At 41.1% G+C, this 20,051-nt stretch overlaps 1 protein-coding gene across 1 annotated transcript in view; it reads left to right on the forward strand.

The window, feature by feature from the left end:
* nfkbie (nuclear factor of kappa light polypeptide gene enhancer in B-cells inhibitor, epsilon) overlaps positions 1-18,460 on the forward strand; it is a 32,694-nt gene extending 14,234 nt beyond the window's left edge. Inside the window, exons 3-6 of the mRNA XM_061987078.2 lie at positions 6,231-6,441; positions 6,603-6,691; positions 12,190-12,438; positions 17,900-18,460. Of these exons, the coding sequence (XP_061843062.1) occupies positions 6,231-6,441; positions 6,603-6,691; positions 12,190-12,438; positions 17,900-17,968 (618 nt within the window). The 3' untranslated portion in view covers positions 17,969-18,460. The remainder of the gene's footprint in view (positions 1-6,230; positions 6,442-6,602; positions 6,692-12,189; positions 12,439-17,899) is intronic.
* Positions 18,461-20,051: the final 1,591 nt, after the last annotated feature.

Here is a 20,051-nt window from a genome sequence, read left to right on the forward strand (position 1 = left end):
TCCATCCATCTTCTTCCGCTTATCCGAGGTCGGGTCGCGGGGGCAGCAGCCTAAGCAGGGAAGCCCAGACTTCCCTCTCCCCAGCCACTTCGTCCAGCTCTTCCTGTGGGACCCCGAGGCGTTCGCAGGCCAGCCGGGAGACATAGTCTTCCCAACGTGTCCTGGGTCTTCCCCGCGGCCTCCTACCGGTCGGACGTGCCCTAAACACCTCCCTAGGGAGGCGTTCGGGTGGCATCCTGACCAGATGCCCGAACCACCTCATCTGGCTCCTCTCGATGTGGAGGAGCAGCGGCTTTACTTTGAGCTCCCCCCGGATGGCAGAGCTTCTCACCCTATCTCTAAGGGAGAGCCCCGCCACCCGGCGGAGGAAACTCATTTCGGCCGCTTGTACCCGTGATCTTGTCCTTTCGGTCATAACCCAAAGCTCATGACCATAGGTGAGGATGGGAACGTAGATCGACCGGTAAATTGAGAGCTTTGCCTTCCGGCTCAGCTCCTTCTTCACCACAACGGATCGATACAGCGTCCGCATTACTGAAAACGCTGCACCGATCCGCCTGTCGATCTCACAATCCACTCTTCCCTCACTTGTGAACAAGACTCCGAGGTACTTGAACTCCTCCACTTGGGGCAAAATCTCCTCCCCAACCCGGAGATGGCACTCCACCCTTTTCCGGGCGAGAACCATGGACTCGGACTTGGAGGTGCTGATTCTCATCCCAGTCGCTTCACACTCGGCTGCGAACCGATCCAGTGAGAGCTGAAGATCCTGGCCAGATGAAGCCATCAGGACCACATCATCTGCAAAAAGCAGAGACCTAATCCTGCAGCCACCAAACCAGATCCCCTCAACGCCTTGACTGCGCCTAGAAATTCTGTCCATAAAAGTTATGAACAGAATCGGTGACAAAGGGCAGCCTTGGCGGAGTCCAACCCTCACTGGAAACGTGTCCGACTTACTGCCGGCAATGCGGACCAAGCTCTGGCACTGAGCATACAGGGAGCGGACTGCCACAATCAGACAGTCCGATACCCCATACTCTCTGAGCACTCCCCACAGGACTTCCCGAGGGACACGGTCGAATGCCTTCTCCAAGTCCACAAAACACATGTAGACTGGTTGGGCAAACTCCCATGCACCCTCAAGGACCCTGCCGAGAGTATAGAGCTCGTCCACAGTTCCACGACCAGGACGAAAACCACACTGTTCCTCCTGAATCCGAGGTTCGACTATCCGGCGTAGCCTCCTCTCCAGTACACCTGAATAGACCTTACCGGGAAGGCTGAGGAGTGTGATCCCACGATAGTTAGTGCACACCCTCCGGTTCCCCTTCTTAAAGAGAGGAACCACCACCCCGGTCTGCCAATCCAGAGGTACCGCCCCCGATGTCCACGCGATGCTGCAGAGTCTTGTCAACCAAGACAGCCCCACAGCATCCAGAGCCTTAAGGAACTCCGGGCGGATCTCATCTACCCCCGGGGCCTTGCCACCGAGGAGCTTTTTAACTACCTCAGCAACCTCGGCCCCAGAAATAGGAGAGCCCACCACAGACTCCCCAGGCACTGCTTCCTCATAGGAAGACGTGTTGGTGGGATTGAGGAGGTCTTCGAAGTATTTCCTCCACCGATCCACAACATCCGCAGTCGAGGTCAGCAGAACACCATCCTCGCCATACACGGTGTTGATAGTGCACTGCTTCCCCTTCCTGAGGCGGCGGATGGTGGTCCAGAATTGCTTCGAAGCCGTCCGGAAGTCGTTTTCCATGGCTTCCCCGAACTCCTCCCATGTCCGAGTTTTTGCCTCTGCGACCGCTGAAGCCGCACACCGCTTGGCCTGTCGGTACCTGTCCGCTGCCTCGGGAGTCCTATGAGCCAAAAGAACCCGATAGGACTCCTTCTTCAGCTTGACGGCATCCCTCACCGCCGGTGTCCACCAACGGGTTCTAGGATTACCGCCACGACAAGCACCAACTACCTTGCGGCCACAGCTCCAATCAGCCGCCTCGACAATAGAGGCGTGGAACATGGTCCATTCGGACTCAATGTCCAGCACCTCCCTCGTGACATGTTCAAAGTTCTTCCGGAGGTGGGAATTGAAACTCTCTCTGACAGGAGACTCTGCCAGACGTTCCCAGCAAACCCTCACAATGCGTTTGGGCCTGCCAGGTCTGTCCGGCATCCTCCCCCACCATTGCAGCCAAACTCACCACCAGGTGGTGATCGGTAGAAAGCTCCACACCTCTCTTCACCCGAGTGTCCAAAACATGAGGCCGCAAATCCGATGACACAACTACAAAGTCGATCATGGAACTGCGGCCTAGGGTGTCCTGGTGCCAAGTGCACATATGGACACCCTTATGTTTGAACATGGTGTTCATGGTTTATGGACAATCTGTGACGGGCACAAAAGTCCAATAACAAAACACCGCTCGGGTTCAGATCCGGGCAGCCATTCTTACCAATCACGCCTCTCCAGGTTTCACTGTCATTGCCAACATGAGCATTGAAGTCCCCCAGTAGAACGAGGGAATCACCCGGGGGAGCACTCTCAAGTACTCCCTCGAGTGAATCCAAAAAGGGTGGGTACTCTGAGCTGCGGTTTGGCGCGTAAGCGCAAACCACAGTCAGGATCCGTTCCCCCACCCAAAGGCGGAGGGAAGCTACCCTCTCATCCACCGGGTTGAACTCCAACGTACAGGCTCTGAGCCGGGGGGAAACAAGAATTGTCACCCCAGCCCGTCGCCTCTCACTGCCGGCAACGCCAGAGTGGAAGAGAGTCCAGCCCCTCTCGAGTGAACTGGTTCCAGAGCCCTTGCTGTGCGTCGAAGTGAGTCCGACTATATCTAGCCGGAACTTCTCCACCTCGCGCACTAGCTCAGGCTCCTTCCCCCCCAGCGAGGTGACGTTCCACGTCCCAAGAGCTAGCTTCTGTATCCGAGGATCGGACCGCCAAGTGCCCTGCCTTCGGCCGCCGCCCAGCTCACATCGCACCCGACCTCTATGACCCCTGCTATGGGTGGTGAGCCCATTGGAGGGGGGACCCACGTTGCCTCTTCGGCCAGATGCTCGCCATCGTGCCCCACCTCCGGGCCTGGCTCCAGAGGGGGGCCCCGGTGACCCGCGTCCGGGCGAGGGAAATCTGGGTCCTTGGTTTTTATTTTTCATGGAGGTCTTCGAGCTGCTCTTTGTCTGATCCCTCACCTAGGACCAGTTTGTCTTGGGAGACCCTACCAGGGGGCATAAAGCCCCCGGACAACATAGCTCCTAGGATCATTGGGACACGCAAACTCCTCTACCACGTTAAGGTGGCAGCTCAGAGAGGAGCTGTTTGCATTGATCATATAGGTAAATGCTATGCATTATTAAAGGTCATTGAGCTGAATTACTCACGTTGTCCACTAGATCTCAACATAATAGCACTATCAAAATCGTCACCCTATTAAGATGAATGCAATCTCCCTGTGGGTAAGATGACTTATTAGACTTGGCCCGCGGGCCGTAGTTTGGACACCCCCGCTCTTGTGCTTTAGATGCTTAAACAGATAGGCGAAAGACTCAATATGCATTAAAGTTGTGTGTGACTTAAAGTAGCAGTAGAGTGGAAGAGCAAGTTGACCTTATATGCTTAATTGTGTTTCATTGTATCCATTAAACCATATCCAATTGTTTTTGCAATCCGTAAAGTATGTGAAAATTATGTTTAAAATGCCACAAATTCAGTCAGCCATTTTGGATATTCCGCTCCGAATATCTTCTGTAATTTCCTTAAGATTCTACATCACTGTAGTAACACTTCTGCTTTTATATTATCAGATCAGTCATACTGGAAATATGCAAACATTGGAAAGAGATGTGCTGTTTATCATTCACAATCTTTTTCTGTAAGTCAAAACACATATGTTTGGCTTTTTTTATGCATTCAAAATTGTAAATGGCTAACAATTGAGTCAACAGATGGAGGGTCATCTGTTGCGCTCATTATACTCTCTCTAAACACATCCAGAATGCACCAACAATACTCCATTTAAATGTTGTGACCTGAAAATTGACCAAATTTGAGTGATATTGTTATTATAAGCGCCAACACAGACAGACTATTTGAACAGTGCATTCATAGCAGTGAGATAATGCTATCTTACGCTGCTATTGTTGACACTCTGAGCCTGCGGCTGCTTCTGCTTCGTCTCCAACTTGCTAAAAGTAAATTCTAGATGATAATTCATGCATCTCTCACCTGCGAGTCAACAAATGTGGCCATGGACCGGCAGGCTGGTCGACTTTCACGTCCCCGAGGTGGCGAAAAAGAAACAAAATGACGCTAGTTGCAGCAACTTTTTTCAACCCTTCGTGAGGATTGTGATTGATTCTTCATCTAAACAGAATAATGTGAGAGTACCGTCGGTCGTCCCCGCAAGAGTGGAAATATTACAGTAAGTGTTTGTTTTATTATGGTTAGTTTTTATGTTTAACACATAGCAATGCTGCGGATGCTTGTGTCACAATAAAGCTCCATCCGGGTAACAGTCGGCTTTCTAAAACTTACTGCTCATCCTCTTTGTCTTTGGCATACTTGCCAACCCTCCCGAATTTTCAGGGAGACTCCCGAAATTCAGCGCCTCTCCCGAAAACCTCCCGGGACAAATATTCTCCCGAAAATCTCCCGATTTTCAGCCGGAGCTGGAGGCCACACCCCCTCCAGCTCCATGCGGACCTGAGTGAGGACAGCCTTTTTTCACGACGGGAGGAAAACAGGGTGACAAGAAATAATTCATCCAGACTAGAGATAAATTGTATTATTATGTTTATCTTACCTAAAAATAAATATATTTATTAATTAAAAAAATAAATACATTTTTAGTATATTTTGCTAAAAACATAAAAATTAATTTTATTTTTATTTGTATTTTTATATTACATTCAGGCATTAGAATTATACATTAAAATAAACATCCATCCATCCATTTTCTACCGCTTATTCCCTTCGGGGTCGCGGGGGGCGCTGGAGCCTATCTCAGCTACAATCGGGCGGAAGGCGGCGTACATCCTGGACAAGTCACCACCTCATCGCAGGGCCAACACAGATAGACAGACAACATTCACCCTCACATTCACACACTAGGGCCAATTTAGTGTTGCCAATCAACTTATCCCCAGGTGCATGTCTTTGGAGGTGGGAGGAAGCCGGAGTACCCGGAGGGAACCCACGCAGTCACGGGGAGAACATGCAAACTCCACACAGAAAGATCCCGAGCCCGGGATTGAACCCAGGACTACTCAGGACCTTCGTATTGTGAGGCAGACGCACTAACCCCTCTTCCACCGTGCTGCCTAAAATAAACATATTTGAAATAATTAATTTTAAATTATCATAATAATTCATTTAAAATGACCATATTTAATTATTAAAATAATTGTTTGTTTATCAACAACTTTAGGATTTTATTCATTACATTTTGAAGCTCTCAGAAGCCAAGTTATGTTATATTCCTTAATATTTATTCATGCAAGTTTGAAGTATCAATTATCTAAACACAGTTTTGTTTGCATATTTTCAGGATATATATATATATATATATATATATATATATATATATATATATATATATATATATATATGTATATATAATATATATATATATATATGTATGTGTGTGTGTGTGTGTGTATATATGTATATGTATATGTATGAAATACTTGACTTGGTGAATTCTAGCTGTATATACTCCTCCCCTCTTAACCACGCCCTGCCCCACCCCCGACTACGCCCCCACCTCCCGAAATGGGAGGTCTCAAGGTTGGCAAGTATGGTCTTTGGGCTCTAAAATATAATGTTCTGGATCATAAATTTTTCCCAAAGTAATCGTTGTTGGCTCTCACAAAGTCAGCTTGATTATCTTTGTTGTTGATGGGGAAGGGATCCGTGGTTCCTAGCGCGACGTCACACGATCACGTGACTGGATTCTTCATTATCTCTCAAAATGGTTAGGGAATCTCTGTGAGATTTCCACAAACTTTGGAAGTCTTTTGGTGTCATAAATAAAATATATATATGATTATAGCTTCAATATAGAGGCAACTTGTTTTTTCACACTACTGGTACTCTAACAGGCACATTTCTCCTTGAAAAAAACGGTTGCATTCCAAATCGACTTACTAGTTGTTTTACTGTTGTTGAGCTTTGTCGGACAAATGTTAGCAAGTGGAATTGAGCCTGATCGGTGTTTCCACAGAGCCCTTTGCATCTGGCCACCTACCTGAACCTGACAGAAGTCGTGAAGAGCCTGGTTGCCAAAAAGGTCAGCCTTGAGCTGCAGGACCACGAAGGAAACACGGCGCTCCACGTCGCCTGTCACCACGGCCTGACCATGTGCGCCACGGAGATGACTTGTGAGATTTCCCCCAGCAAGCTGGAGTTGGTCCTGGAAACCCAAAACTGGAGAGGTGAGGTACAAAAAAAAAAAGAGTGTGCGCTGCTTTGCTTCAGCGACCATGTTTGTTATTTTTGTCTGTTATTCTTCTGGTGTCAGTTTGAATGTTGTTGTGGAAAACCACTTGCTGTACATGTCTGTCCCACGTCTTAAACCACACACTTCTACCTGCAGGTCTCGCCTGTCTTCACCTCGCTGCTCTCAGCAGGCAACACCAGATAATGAAGCTGTTGATGAAAAAGGGCGCCGACCTGAATGTCCAGGTTAGTCTCATTCTGATAAGATCTTTTTTTAAAACTGTGTCTCCACCGGAACCGTGACTCTGTCAGTTTAATCAAAAGGAAGATCGCTGGCCTCTCTCGTCATCGCTGTCAGAGCACGGCAGTTTGTAGTTTTGATGCAGAAGTGCAAGAGATAACATTACTGTCTATGTCTAAATGTGCTGCATTCATGGCCTCCCTGTCTGCCACGCAGTAGAGATGTGATGTTTCGCAACGCCTCTTAAAGGGGAACTATGATGATTGTATTATACCTATATTAAAACACTTCCTTGTGGTCCACCATCTAGATCAGGAGTGTCCAAAATGTGGTCATGAGGCCATTTGCGGCCAGTAGCAAAACATTTTAACGGCCGGTGGCACAACCTTTAGGATTCCAATGGATGAAAGCTTTTGGGGGGAACATTTTGCAGGTATACACCTGAGCATCAAGTATTTTGTTACCTAATTTTATAGGTACATGCTAGAGTCACATTTGGTAGTTGATGTATGCTAATGTTAGAATTTTTATTTTTTATTTTTAGTTATACATCACAGATTAATATATTTTAGTACTTGACGCATGGTACAGTTCGTATTTTAGCATGCTAGCTTTTTTAGCTAATTTAGCAGGTTTACACCCCGTGTCATATATTTTGGTATTTCATAATGCTAACCAGAAAACATGCTATTGCTAGCATAATACTGTTAGAATGCTATTCTTTTAGCTCATTTTGCGTATATGTTTTGTTACTCAATGCTATCTGGCCAGCGTGCTAACTATAAGCATTTCAGTTCGGCTTTGGCTCTTCAGCATTCACACGAAATTTCTACCGAAATTGTATTTTCTAGTTCTTTGGAAAAAAAATCTTAATGTACTGGTTATAGAGGTGGAAACTACCAAAACTCATCCTTTGTTTTGGAGGCATTCCAAGATTGCAAATAAAACCATGCTCAACCCACGCCAAAAGTATGATAATTTTCATTTGAAAATGTACACTGTTTAAATGTATATCTTGAAGTCATAAACACAATTTTTTTTTTCTAGATTGGGTTGAAAGTACTATAGATTCACTCGGTCACAACATTAGGTCACCTGCACACTCGTTGATTGAGTCAGACTCTGCATGAAAAACAGCTGCTTTTAGAAGAGTTCATGCCACTGCATTTTGCACATGCCAAGATTAGGGGAACATAATATTTTATCATACCTTCTTGTGGACAGCTTTACCTAATGTCCAAACAAGAACATCCACCTCGCGCTGACGTCACGATTGCAAAAGCCCCGCGAAGAGAAACATGCATGCAAGCTCACACCAAAAAAGCCTGAACCATTTTGGATTTGACACTTTGGCATTGTTTAACAAGCATGCATTGTAACATTTATGTCAGAAAAGACTAAATTCATCATAGGTGCCTTTCAAGTGACCGATGGTAACCGATTTGCAGTTGTGAGCGGTTCGCTTGCGAGATGTTTTCATTTGCAAATTGCCAAATCTGCCTCTCATGTGCGTGCCACCTTACTGGACTGGAGCCACAGCGGCTAAAAAAAACAAAAAATGAGCCAGAGTCAAATGGAACATAGCAGATTTTGGATGTTCTGATGTGGATCTGTAAGGCATCATCCATTTTCTACCGCTTGTCCCTTTTGGGGTCGCGGGGGGTGCTGGAGCCTATCTCAGCTGCGTTTGGGCGTAAGGCGGGGTACACCCTGGACAAGTCGCCAGTTCAGGTGTAAACATCCCAGGTACAATATTTTACCTTCACATTCTTACCTTGTGCTAATTTTTATTGTTGTCCCTCGTTTATTGTGGCTGATTGGTCCCAAGCCTGACCGTGGTAAACAAATGTTTGCGAAGTAGGATTTTTATTAATAAATCAAATATTTTCATAGTTGGAGCATAACAAAATTGTTTACGACTTTCTAAATGTTTTTTTTAATGTACCGTATTTTTCGGACTATAAGTCGCTCCGGAGTATACGTCGCACCGGCCGAAAATGCACAGTAAAGAAGGAAAAAAACATATATATACGTCGCACTGGAGTATAAGTCGCATTTTTGGGGGAAATTTATTTGATAAAATCCAACACCAAGAATAGACATTTGAAAGGCAATTTAAAATAAATAAAGAATAGTGAACAACAGGCTGAATAAGTGTACGTTATATGACGCATAAATAACCAACTGAGAACGTGCCTGGTATGTTAACGCAACACATCATGGCAAGAGTCATTCAAATAACTATAACATATAGAACATGCTATACGTTTACCAAACAATCTGTCACTCCCGATGGCTAAATCCCATGAAATCTTCCTCCCCGGTGTCGCCTCTGGTATGCGCCGTTTCCTTTCTTTCTGCTGCTCGATCGCCGTTCTCTGCTGCATATTTCACTACGTCCAGCTTGTAATCTGCAGTATATGATTTCCTTTTCGGTGCCATTTTAGTTCAGCCCTTCTCAGTTTTTATAAGTTACCACCAATGTTGATGTGATACATTTTAATAGCTACGGCAGTAGCATATAGCAGTTAGCATCCCATGACCCACAATGCACTTCTGCCATGACCCTCCCCCGCCAAATTCTTATTGGTTGACGTCTGAGTGACGATTGCTGACGTGTGTGTGACGATTGCTGCCATTTGCTTCGTCTCTTACGCGAATGAGATAAATAACATTATTTGATATTTTAAGGTAATGTGTTAATAATTTCACACATAAATCGCTCCGGAGTATATGTCGCACCCACGGCCAATCTATGAAAAAAACTGCGATTTATATTCCGAAAAATACGGTTGGTAGAGCCCTCTAAATATGAAATAACACCATATTTTCCGGACTATAGGGCGCCCTATAAGCCGCACCCACTAAATTTGAGGAAAAAAAGTATATATATGTTAGCCACATCGGACTATAAGCCGCAGTTATATACGTTATTTAATTAGTTATTTACCAAAAAGATTTTGTAAATGTTTATTTGCATACTTTGTTTCCAAACGGCTGATCAAACAAAACAGAAGTCATCGTCAGGGACTCTCCAATCAGCTAAACAGACTCAATAACTCCATGGTAGCGTTTTTGTGATTTTACTGAGGATTTGTGAAACTGAAACAATGATAAAGATAATGCCATTGTAAGTTAATAATACTAACACAGTCACTCGTAAGCGTGTTAGCATATTAGTTCATGCTAACAACGCTTCCTTGATTACATTACAATAGCACATACAAATATGCATGGAAACACTCCTACAGACATCACACATTGAACGGTTTAGTAAGTAAGAACTGTTTTAATTATGTTGTACAAGTTGCAAACGCTGCTTGGAGTGATGAATGAAGAATCCTTTCGAGTAGAAACGCTATGGACAGAAGATGCAACAGCACTTGTACTTCCCGTTCAACGCTCTAAAAAGAAGAGCACTGCAGCACCTACAATGAGTGAACTCGTCCAAAAGGTGGCAACATAGCACAAACAATAACACATCTCTTCAATATCTTTGCTTGTTTTTTTTAAACTATTTGCATTACGACCGTCAGCGAATACAAATCCGTAAATTAACCGCACCGTTTTATAAGCCGCAGGGTCCAAAGCGTAGGAAAAAAGTAGCGGCTCGTCCTGAATTTACGGTAATCACATGTACATTCGTTTCACCCAATTTAGTAGCCTTGAGTATGTTCTACTGTAGTTTACAGTACTTACTGGTAGCCTGTAGGATCCTCCAAGCGTCACTGCTCTGGCAGTCACCAGGCTACTACAACTACCATACTTTGTCACATCCTGAGTAATTCCTCTAAGTTTGAACTGGGCTTCCATGTGCTGAAACCACCGGCATAGGTTGTTCTTGAAAAACTTGGTCAGCTTGAGATTCACAGCTACAACTATTAGCTGTGTTGTTAGCATTGAGTGTCTCGCGTGCCCTGTAATACATATAATATATTCAAATATTTAGTCCAAAACATTTTTTATTTAAAGAAAATCTGCGTTGTAGTTAAGCTGCAATATTTGAGGCGCAATGTGTCGAGGGACATTTACATTACATTTTATTCTTCATTTATTATTTTATTTGTTATTTTTTCAGAATTGTTAATATATATGTATAGAATATTTTCATAATTTTTATTGTGCTACAACATTTTTAGGCGAGGATCAATTCAAAAATAGCGATGTCACTGTCTATACACATGGAATGTTGACAACTAGAGCAGGGCTTCTGAACCTTTTTTTTTTTTTACCTCGGAGCCCATCTTGTCCACCATAGAGAGATTCAGATATTAACACTGAATTGGTAATATTACTCTTGATTTCAAGTGCATTGAAAATGATTTAAATAATTAAAGCATGTGTTAATCACAAAGATTATTATCAATGCTTAGGTCAGGCTGATTACAAAAATAATAATAATAATCGAATATACTGCATACGAAGGGACTCAAAAACAGTGATGAAAAATACATTTACAATTATGCAGTTCTAAAATTCATAAATTTTAACTAAATTCATAATAAGAAAATGACTCAAATAAAACAGAAAAGATCAAAGTGCAAATGAAAATACAGCTTCACCACTTAAGTTATAATTTTTGCGCTTAAGAAACTTCTCTATGACTTTAGCTCCAGACTTCATTTTTGTTTTTTATTGTCATTACTGCCACAAGTGGTGGAAAGGTGTATTACAACTGAGTACCGCTGCGGCCCATACGGACCACAGCTAAGAAACACATATTTTGGAGGGCCGCTCGCAACCCAACAATGGGCCCCAGCCCTATGGTTAAGAAACACTGAACTAGAGTATACAGTAAATTGGATGTGTAAATTTGAATTCCATCCATCCATTTTCTACCGCTTGTCCCTTTTAGGGTTGCGGGGGGTGCTGGAGCCTATCTCAGCTGCATTATTTGAATTATTCTATTGTAAAGCTTATCTTATAACTGTTTCTAGTGATTGTTTATTTGATACAAATGAGTTCTAAAAAAATAATAATAAAAAGATAAATGAAGAAATAACTCAACAGGGGTGCCCCTGGATTCACTTATGCAATACTGATACCAATGCGAGCTACATATTATCACTTAGATATGATTTTGCTTAAAGGGAAAAATTCCCATTTAATAATTACTTGTTAATTGAATAAAATTGTTGGTTAAAAAACAAAGTGATGCATCATCTATACATGACTACATTTTTAAATAAATATTTGGATTATCAGGAATATTTTTAAGAATTTTAAGTTTACAAAAATTTATTGGCTAACAAATTTTTGAATTGTATTTAATTTTTGATTTAAATGGTCTGTATTGTGTATAGTTAACTATTTTTAACTGCTTTAATCTCAAAGTGACCCTCCATCCTTTCATTTTTAAACGTTATGATACGCCTGGTCTCTCGTAAAGTTTTGCACTTTTTAAATGATTTTGATGCCAAATATACCAACGGTAGCAAAATCTCCTTGGCGGAGATAATGAGCCAAAAAGCCAATCACCTCCATGTTCAAACTCCCATCGCAGGAAGGAACCAGCGGCAAAACGCCTCTCCACCTCGCCGTCGAGCTGCACGACGCCGCATTGGTGAAGCTGCTGCTGAGCAGAGGAGCCAACGTGGACGCCGCCATGTACAACGGCTGCACGCCGCTGCACCTGGCCGTGGGCAGGCAGGACGCGGCCATCGCACACCTCCTGTGCCAGTCGGGCGCCGACACCATGCTGCGGAACATGGAAGACGAGACGGCCTTGGACCTGGCCGATGGCAACGATGATGTAAGCAATGATAGCAGACAGGGGTGTGGTAGCGATATCGGTCCGATATCTGCAAGAAAAACGAGCATCAGATTGTGTCGGCTTGCATCCAAAATGGCCGATATGAGATACGATACTAGCAGTTTAATTGGACTGGACTGCCTGTTAACATTGGAATTTTTCTTGTACTCTAATTTGATCAAGTCATTCACAGAAGGTAAATATGCTAGGCAGGCACAAGATATTGATACACTGTTGATTATATACGTACATGTCCTTTAAAACTGATTTTGAAACGACGTTGCAAAATAGTTGTATTTATAAATTGAGACATTGTTGATGTCTAACGTTGGGTCCACGTTGTTGGTTAGGAAATTACCAAAATTCAATGGTCAAATCAACGTCACTACCTGACATTGAGTAAACGTTGTCACAAAGCATGTTGTTTCAACGTTGTATTTGTGTTGTAGAATATTGGGTGAAAAATGAGCAAAATTCAATGGTCAAATCAACATCAGAACCCAACATTGAATAAAAGTTGTCAAAAAGCATGTTGTTTCAACGTTAGGTTTGAGTTGCTCAACATCAAGACTTATAATTCAACAAGTTCTCTACGTTGTTTTAATGTCTTGTGCCTGCTGGGCTAGGAGCTAACAGCTACGCAACAGCTAAGCACACAATAGCACACAAGCTAGACATATGTAATAAGTGTCCCTAATTAAACAATATAGTAGTCTAAAATGTTTGTCAATATAAGCAAGTATCAAATAATTATAGTTGCATATTACAGTGGAACCTCCATTTACGAACATAATGTGGTTCGTGAACAGGGTTCGTAAGTTGGGGGACTTATTTCTCATCCCCTGTGAAAATAAGTCTGCCTTTGCATCTTTTTCCAGAAAAGTCCGGTCTCATCAGAGTTAAAAACTTGCTGTGGTATGAAGCCTGCTTTCTCAATCAATCTCTTCAATACGAGTAAGCGCAAAATGGCTGTCAGCGGGACACAAAATGAATGAATGAAGCATTCGTACACAGAGACGTACTTGGCTCGAACTAATAGTAGGTAAAACTTGGCTGGAACTAATATTTTGTAAAACTTGGGTCTAACTATTAATTCGTAAAACTTGGGTCGAACTGATAGTTCGTAAAACTTGGCTCGAACTAATAGTTTGTCAAACTTGGCTCGAACTAATAGTCTGTAAAACTTGCCTCGGACTATCCATCTATTCATTTTCTACCGCTTGTCCCTTTTGGGGTCACGGGGGGTGCTGGAGCCTATCTCAGCTGCATTCGGGCGGAAGGCGGGGTACAGACTAATAATTTGTAAAACTTGGTTCGAACTATTTTCCATCCATCCATTTTCTACCGCTTATTCCCTTTGGGGTCGCGGGGGGCGCTGGAGCCTATCTCAGCTACAATCGGGCGGAAGGCGGGGTACACCCTGGACAAGTCGCCACCTCATCGCAGGGCCAACACAGATAGACAGACAACATTCACACTCACATCCACACACTAGGGCCAATTTAGTGTTGCCAATCAACTTATCCCCAGGTGCATGTCTTTGGAACTGGGAGGAAGCCGGAGTACCCGGAGGGAACCCACGCAGTCACGGGGAGGACATGCAAACTCCACACAGAAAGATCCCGAGCCCGGGATTGAACCCAAGACTACTCAGGACCTTCGTATTGTGAGGCAGATGCACTAACCCCTCTCCCACCGTGAAGCCCCTGGTTCGAACTAATAGTTGGTAAAACTTGGGACAAACTAATAGTTCATAAAACTTTGCTCGAACTAATAGTTTGGAAAACTTGGCTCGAACTAATAGTTCGTGAAACTTGGCTCAAACTAATAGTCTGTAAAACTTGGCTCGAACTAATAGTTTGTCAAATTTGGCGCGATCTAATAGTTTGTCAAATTTGACTCGAACTAATAGTTTGTCAAATTTGGCTCAAACTAACAGTTTATAAAACTTGGTTGGAACAAGTAGTTTGTAAAACTTGGCTTGAACTCATAGATCGTAAAACTTGGCTCGAACTAATAGTCTGTAAAATTTGGCTCGAACTAATAGTTCGTAAAACTTGGCTCGAACTAATAGTTCGTAAAACTTGGCTCGAACTAATAGTTTGTCAAATTTGGCTCAAACTCTTAGTGCTTAAAACTTGACTCGAACTAATAGTTCGTAAAATTTGTCTCCAACTCATAGTTTGTAAAACTTGTCTCGAACTCATAGTTTGTAAAACTTGTCTCGAACTAATAGTTAGTAAAACTTGTCTTGAACTCATAGTTTGTAATACTTGGCTCGAACTAATAGTTTGGAAAACGTGTCTCGAACTAATAGTCTGTAAAAATTGGTTCAAACTAATAGTTTGTAAAACGTGGCTCGAACTAATAGTTCGTTAAACTTGGCTCGAACTAATAGTTTGTCAAATTTGGCTCGAACTCATAGTGCTTAAAACTTGACTCGAACTAATAGTTTGTAAAATTTGTCTCCAACTCATAGTTTGTAAAACTTGTCTTGAACTCATAGTTTGTAAAACTTGTCTCGAACTAATAGTAAAACTTGTCTCGAACTCATAGCTTGTAAAACTTGGCTCGAACTAAAAGTTTGGAAAACGTGTCTCGAACTAATGGTCTGTAAAAATTGGCTCGAACTAATATTTCGTAAAACTTGGCTCGAACTAATAGTTCGTAAAACTTGGCCCGAACTAATAGTTTGTCAAATTTGGCTCGAACTCATAGTTTGTGAAACTTGGCTCGAACTAATAGTCTGTAAAACTTGCCTCAGACTATCCATCCATCCATTTTCTACCGCTTGTCCCTTTTGGGGTCACGGGGAGTGTTGGAGCCTATCTCAGCTGCATTCGGGCGGAAGGCGGGGTACAGACTAATAGTTTGTAAAACTTGGTTCAAACTAATAGTTGGTAAAACTTGGGACAAACTAATAGTTCGTAAAACTTGCCTTGAGCCAAAAGTTCGTAAAACTTTGCTCGAACTAATAGTTTGGAAAACTTGGCTCGAACTAATAGTTTGTGAAACTTGGCTCAAACTAATAGTTTGGAAAACTTGGCTCGAACTAATAGTTTGTGAACTTGGCTCAAACTAATAGTCTGTAAAACTTGGCTCGAACTAATAGTTTGTAAAACTTGGCTCGAACTAATAGTTTGTAAAACTTGGCTTGAACTAATAGTTTGGAAAACTTGGCTCGAACTAACAGTTCGTAAAATTTGGTTAAAACTAATAGTCTGTAAAACTTGGCTAGAACTAATAGTTTGTCAAATTTGGCTCAAACTAATAGTTTGTCAAATTTGGCTCAAACTAACAGTTTGTAAAACTTGGCTGGAACAAGTAGTTTGTAAAACTTGGCTCGAACTCATAGATCGTAAAACTTGGCTCGAACTAATAGTCTGTCAAATTTGGCTCGAACTAATAGTTCGTAAAACTTGGCTCGAACTAATAGTTCATAAAACTTGGCTCGAACTAATAGTTTGTCAAATTTGGCTCAAACTCATAGTGCTTAAAACTTGACTCGAACTAATAGTTCGTAAAATTTGTCTCCAACTCATAGTTTGTAAAACGTGTCTCGAACTAATAGTCTGTAAAAATTGGCCCGAACTAATAGTTCGTAAAACTTGGCTCCAACTAATAGTTCGTAAAACTTGGCTCGAACTAATAGTTTGTCAAATTTGGCTCGAACTCATAGTTTGTGAAACTTGACTCGAACTAATAGTTCATAAAATTTGTCTCGAACTCATAGTTTGTAAAACTTGTCTCGAACTAATAGTTAGTAAAAATTGTCTCGAACTCATAGTTCGTAAAACTTTGCTCGAACTAATAGCTTGTAAAACTTTGCTCTAACTAACAGCTTGTAAAACTTGGCTCGAACTAATAGTTTGTAAAACCTGGCTCGAACTAATAGTCTGTAAAACTTGGCTCGGCTCGAACTAATAGTCTGTAAAACCTGGCTCGAACTAATAGTCTGTAAAACCTGGCTCGAACTAATAGTCTGTAAAAATTGGCCCGAACTAATAGTTCGTAAAACTTGGCTCCAACTAATAGTTCGTAAAACTTGGCTCGAACTAATAGTTTGTCAAATTTGGCTCGAACTCATAGTTTGTGAAACTCTACTCGAACTAATAGTTCATAAAATTTGTCTCGAACTCATAGTTTGTAAAACTTGTCTCGAACTCATAGTTTGTAAAACTTGGCTCGAACTAATAGTTTGGAAAACGTGTCTCGAACTAATAGTCTGTAAAAATTGGCCCGAACTAATAGTTCGTAAAACTTGGCTCCAACTAATAGTTCGTAAAACTTGGCTCAAACTAATAGTTTGTCAAATTTGGCTCGAACTCATAGTTTGTGAAACTTGACTCAAACTAATAGTTCATAAAATTTGTCTCAAACTCATAGTTTGTAAAACTTGTCTCGAACTCATAGTTTGTAAAACTTGTCTCGAACTCATAGTTTGTAAAACTTGTCTCGAACTAACAGTTAGTAAAAATTGTCTCAAACTCATAGTTCGTAAAACTTGGCTCAAACTAATAGCTTGTAAAACTTTGCTCTAACTAACAGCTTGTAAAACTTGGCTTGAACTAATAGTTTGTAAAACCTGGCTCGAACTAATAGTTCGTAAAACTTGGCTCGGCTCGAACTAATAGTCTGTAAAACCTGGCTCGAACTAATACGTAGTCTGTAAAACCTGGCTCAAACTAATAGTTCGTAAAACTTGGCTCGGCTCGAACTAATAGTCTGTAAAACCTGGCTCGAACTAATAGTCTGTAAAACCTGGCTCGAACTAATAGTCTGTAAAACCTGGCTCAAACTCATAGTTCGTAAAACTTGGCTCGAACTAATAGTCTGTAAAATTTGGCTCGAACTAATAGTTCATAAAACTTGGCTCAAACTAATGGTTCGTAATACTTGGCTCTAACTAATAGTTCGTAAAACTTGGCTCAAACTAATAGTTTGTCAAATTTGGCTCGAACTAATAGTTTGTCAAATTTGTCTCGAACTAATAGTTTGTCAAATTTGACTCGAACTAATAGTTTGTAAAACTTGGCTCGAACTAATAGTCCGTAAAACTTGCTCGTTCAAATAGTACGTAAAACTTGGCTCAAACTACTAGTCCGTAAAAGAGGGGTTCGTCAATCGAGGTTCCACTGTACTTAGATAACAAAGTCTCCAAGTCAGAAACATATTAGAAAGTACCCAGTAACAAATGTGTCCGCATCATTCATATTGCCTTGTGACCTTGACTTAATGGCCACTAAGTGTCACCAAAAAGCTATTACCACTTTACTTCTACTTAAAGACAATATAAGTCCATTTCAGGCGGTTATATCGCAATAAAGATGTGAGTCTTTTTTCTGCTGGTATCATATCGGATCAATATTGACCGGTATCATATCAGAAGAGAAAAAGCAGTTGGTCGCCAAGCTAATAAACACAGTACTTTCTTGAGGTAACACTCTGTTGTGTCTTTCAGATTCTGGCCTTATTTCCATTTGACGACGTTCAGATATCGGGGAGGTCGGTGGTCAGCGTGAACTTTTGAGCTGCACCGCAGACTCCTTAAAGACGAGTCCGAGGATTACACCGCCAGCAGCTGTTTGTACTATTTCTGATTGAACAGCGTATTTATAAAGCTTCACCTAAACGTTATGTCGTGGGACAAAGCTAGGTAGATTTCTGCTTCACCATCATCCTCCACCTGAACACTGAAAAAGCAACGTGTCTGACACCCTGCATGCTCCTTCCTGTCACGGTCTTGATTCAAACCTTTCACACGTCTACCTCTTTCTCATCGACAGTTTTGCTGCCACTCAAGTTTCCCGTTTCAGTGCTAAGTTTTGTTGGGCTGCTTTATTAAAACTGCAGCTTTTCCACTGTCGCTTTATAGCGCCACTCATTATAGATTTATAATATATGATGTTAAAATGCGTGGCGTTTAGATTTTCTGCTTTTTGGGTTTATTGCACTGGCCTGTTTAGATGTTAAAGGCGATTTTATGCTCATTTATTTTGTAATAAAATGGATTTTGAGCTGATCACGCCATGTCCCGTGTGTGAAAATGTTATTTTGTGTCTGAAAGTCTTGCACACGAAACTTTGATCCAGGAAGAACGAAACGAGACAAGTCATTTGTAATTACATACCGTAGGTCACATTAACCCATTGCTTCTTAATTATTTTCTGGGAAAACAAAAAAAACATTTTGCGCCCAGACTATATAAATAGCATCATTTGTCTATACAATTGTTATAAGTACACCTCTGCATTACAGTGCATCCTTATTAACAGTAAATAAAAAATAAATAAGAACAACTTACAACAAAGAATAACTTTATTAACATTGTTTTGGTCTGTAACAGAAGAGATTTAAAGTGCATCAATTTGGCTGAAATGGAAAAAAAATTCAGACCTATTTAAACTAAACACTTTTTGACCGACTTGAACCATTTCATACTGAAAAAAAACCTCAAGTCAGGAAATAATAAATTAAAATTGATTAGCAACATTACCTCAGGAGCACAATATATAAAACACTAACTTGCAAAACAAAAATGAATATTACAAATTGCTGATTTTTTTTTTAAAGTGAAATTAAGTCAGTATTAATGGCTACAATGAGCACGTTTTGTAGTACACAGCTTATTGAAGCAGGGTTTAAAGCATAATACTGATAAAACACAACACTTGAGGTCACCCCCCGCCCTGCCACACTATTTGAGAACAATTGAACAGTATTTTAATTGGCTGCAATAGTGGTTAAAAATCATATACAGTGAATTAGGGGTGCTAAAAAAAAGAACACATCCAAATCACGATTTTTATTTATTCCGATTCTAGATTAATTCATAATTTTCGAGAACCGATTTAAAAACAAAAGCGTAATTTTTTAGAATCAATTCTTGAATGAAAATCATTAGACAACCGCTGCTGCTCACTGCTCCCCTCACCTCCCAGGGGGTGAACATTGGGATGGGTCAAATGCAGAGGTTAATTTCACCACACCTAGTGTGTGTGTGACAATCATTGGTACTTTAACTTTTAACTATTATTGATATCAGTATTATTATTACTGTTGCTTTTATTGTTTATTTTTTTGTATTGTATTTGTATGTCTTTATTTATATATACATATATATATATATATATATATATATATATATATATATGTATATATATATATATAATATAAACATTGTCTTTGATTAGATAACCATTTTGTAATTTTTGTAAATATTTTTTTTTAGACTAACACTGCGCGTATAAGTCGTACATTAGCAGCTTTTGTAACCTAGTTTATAAAGGTGTTATTATAATTCATATAAGAAATTATACATTACGAGGATCGAGTTAAATCGAAAATTGATTTTGAATCGAATCTTTTTGACTTGCAAATCTTGTTTTGAATGAAAAAAAAATATTTTACTTGCAGAAATTTGTTTTTTTTACTTGCAAATTTTTTTTTTTAAATGGTGTGTTTGTGGAGTTTTGGCAGTAATTTCCCTCCATAGAAAATAACGCATTATTAACAGAAAACAAACACAATAAATATTGTATCTTAGGGTGTCAAAAAATATATATTTTAAATGAATCGCAACTTTTATTTGTAGTGATTCCTAATTGAGTAAA

This window comes from Nerophis lumbriciformis, linkage group LG26, assembly GCF_033978685.3.
Source record: "Nerophis lumbriciformis linkage group LG26, RoL_Nlum_v2.1, whole genome shotgun sequence".
NCBI lineage: Eukaryota > Metazoa > Chordata > Actinopteri > Syngnathiformes > Syngnathidae > Nerophis > Nerophis lumbriciformis.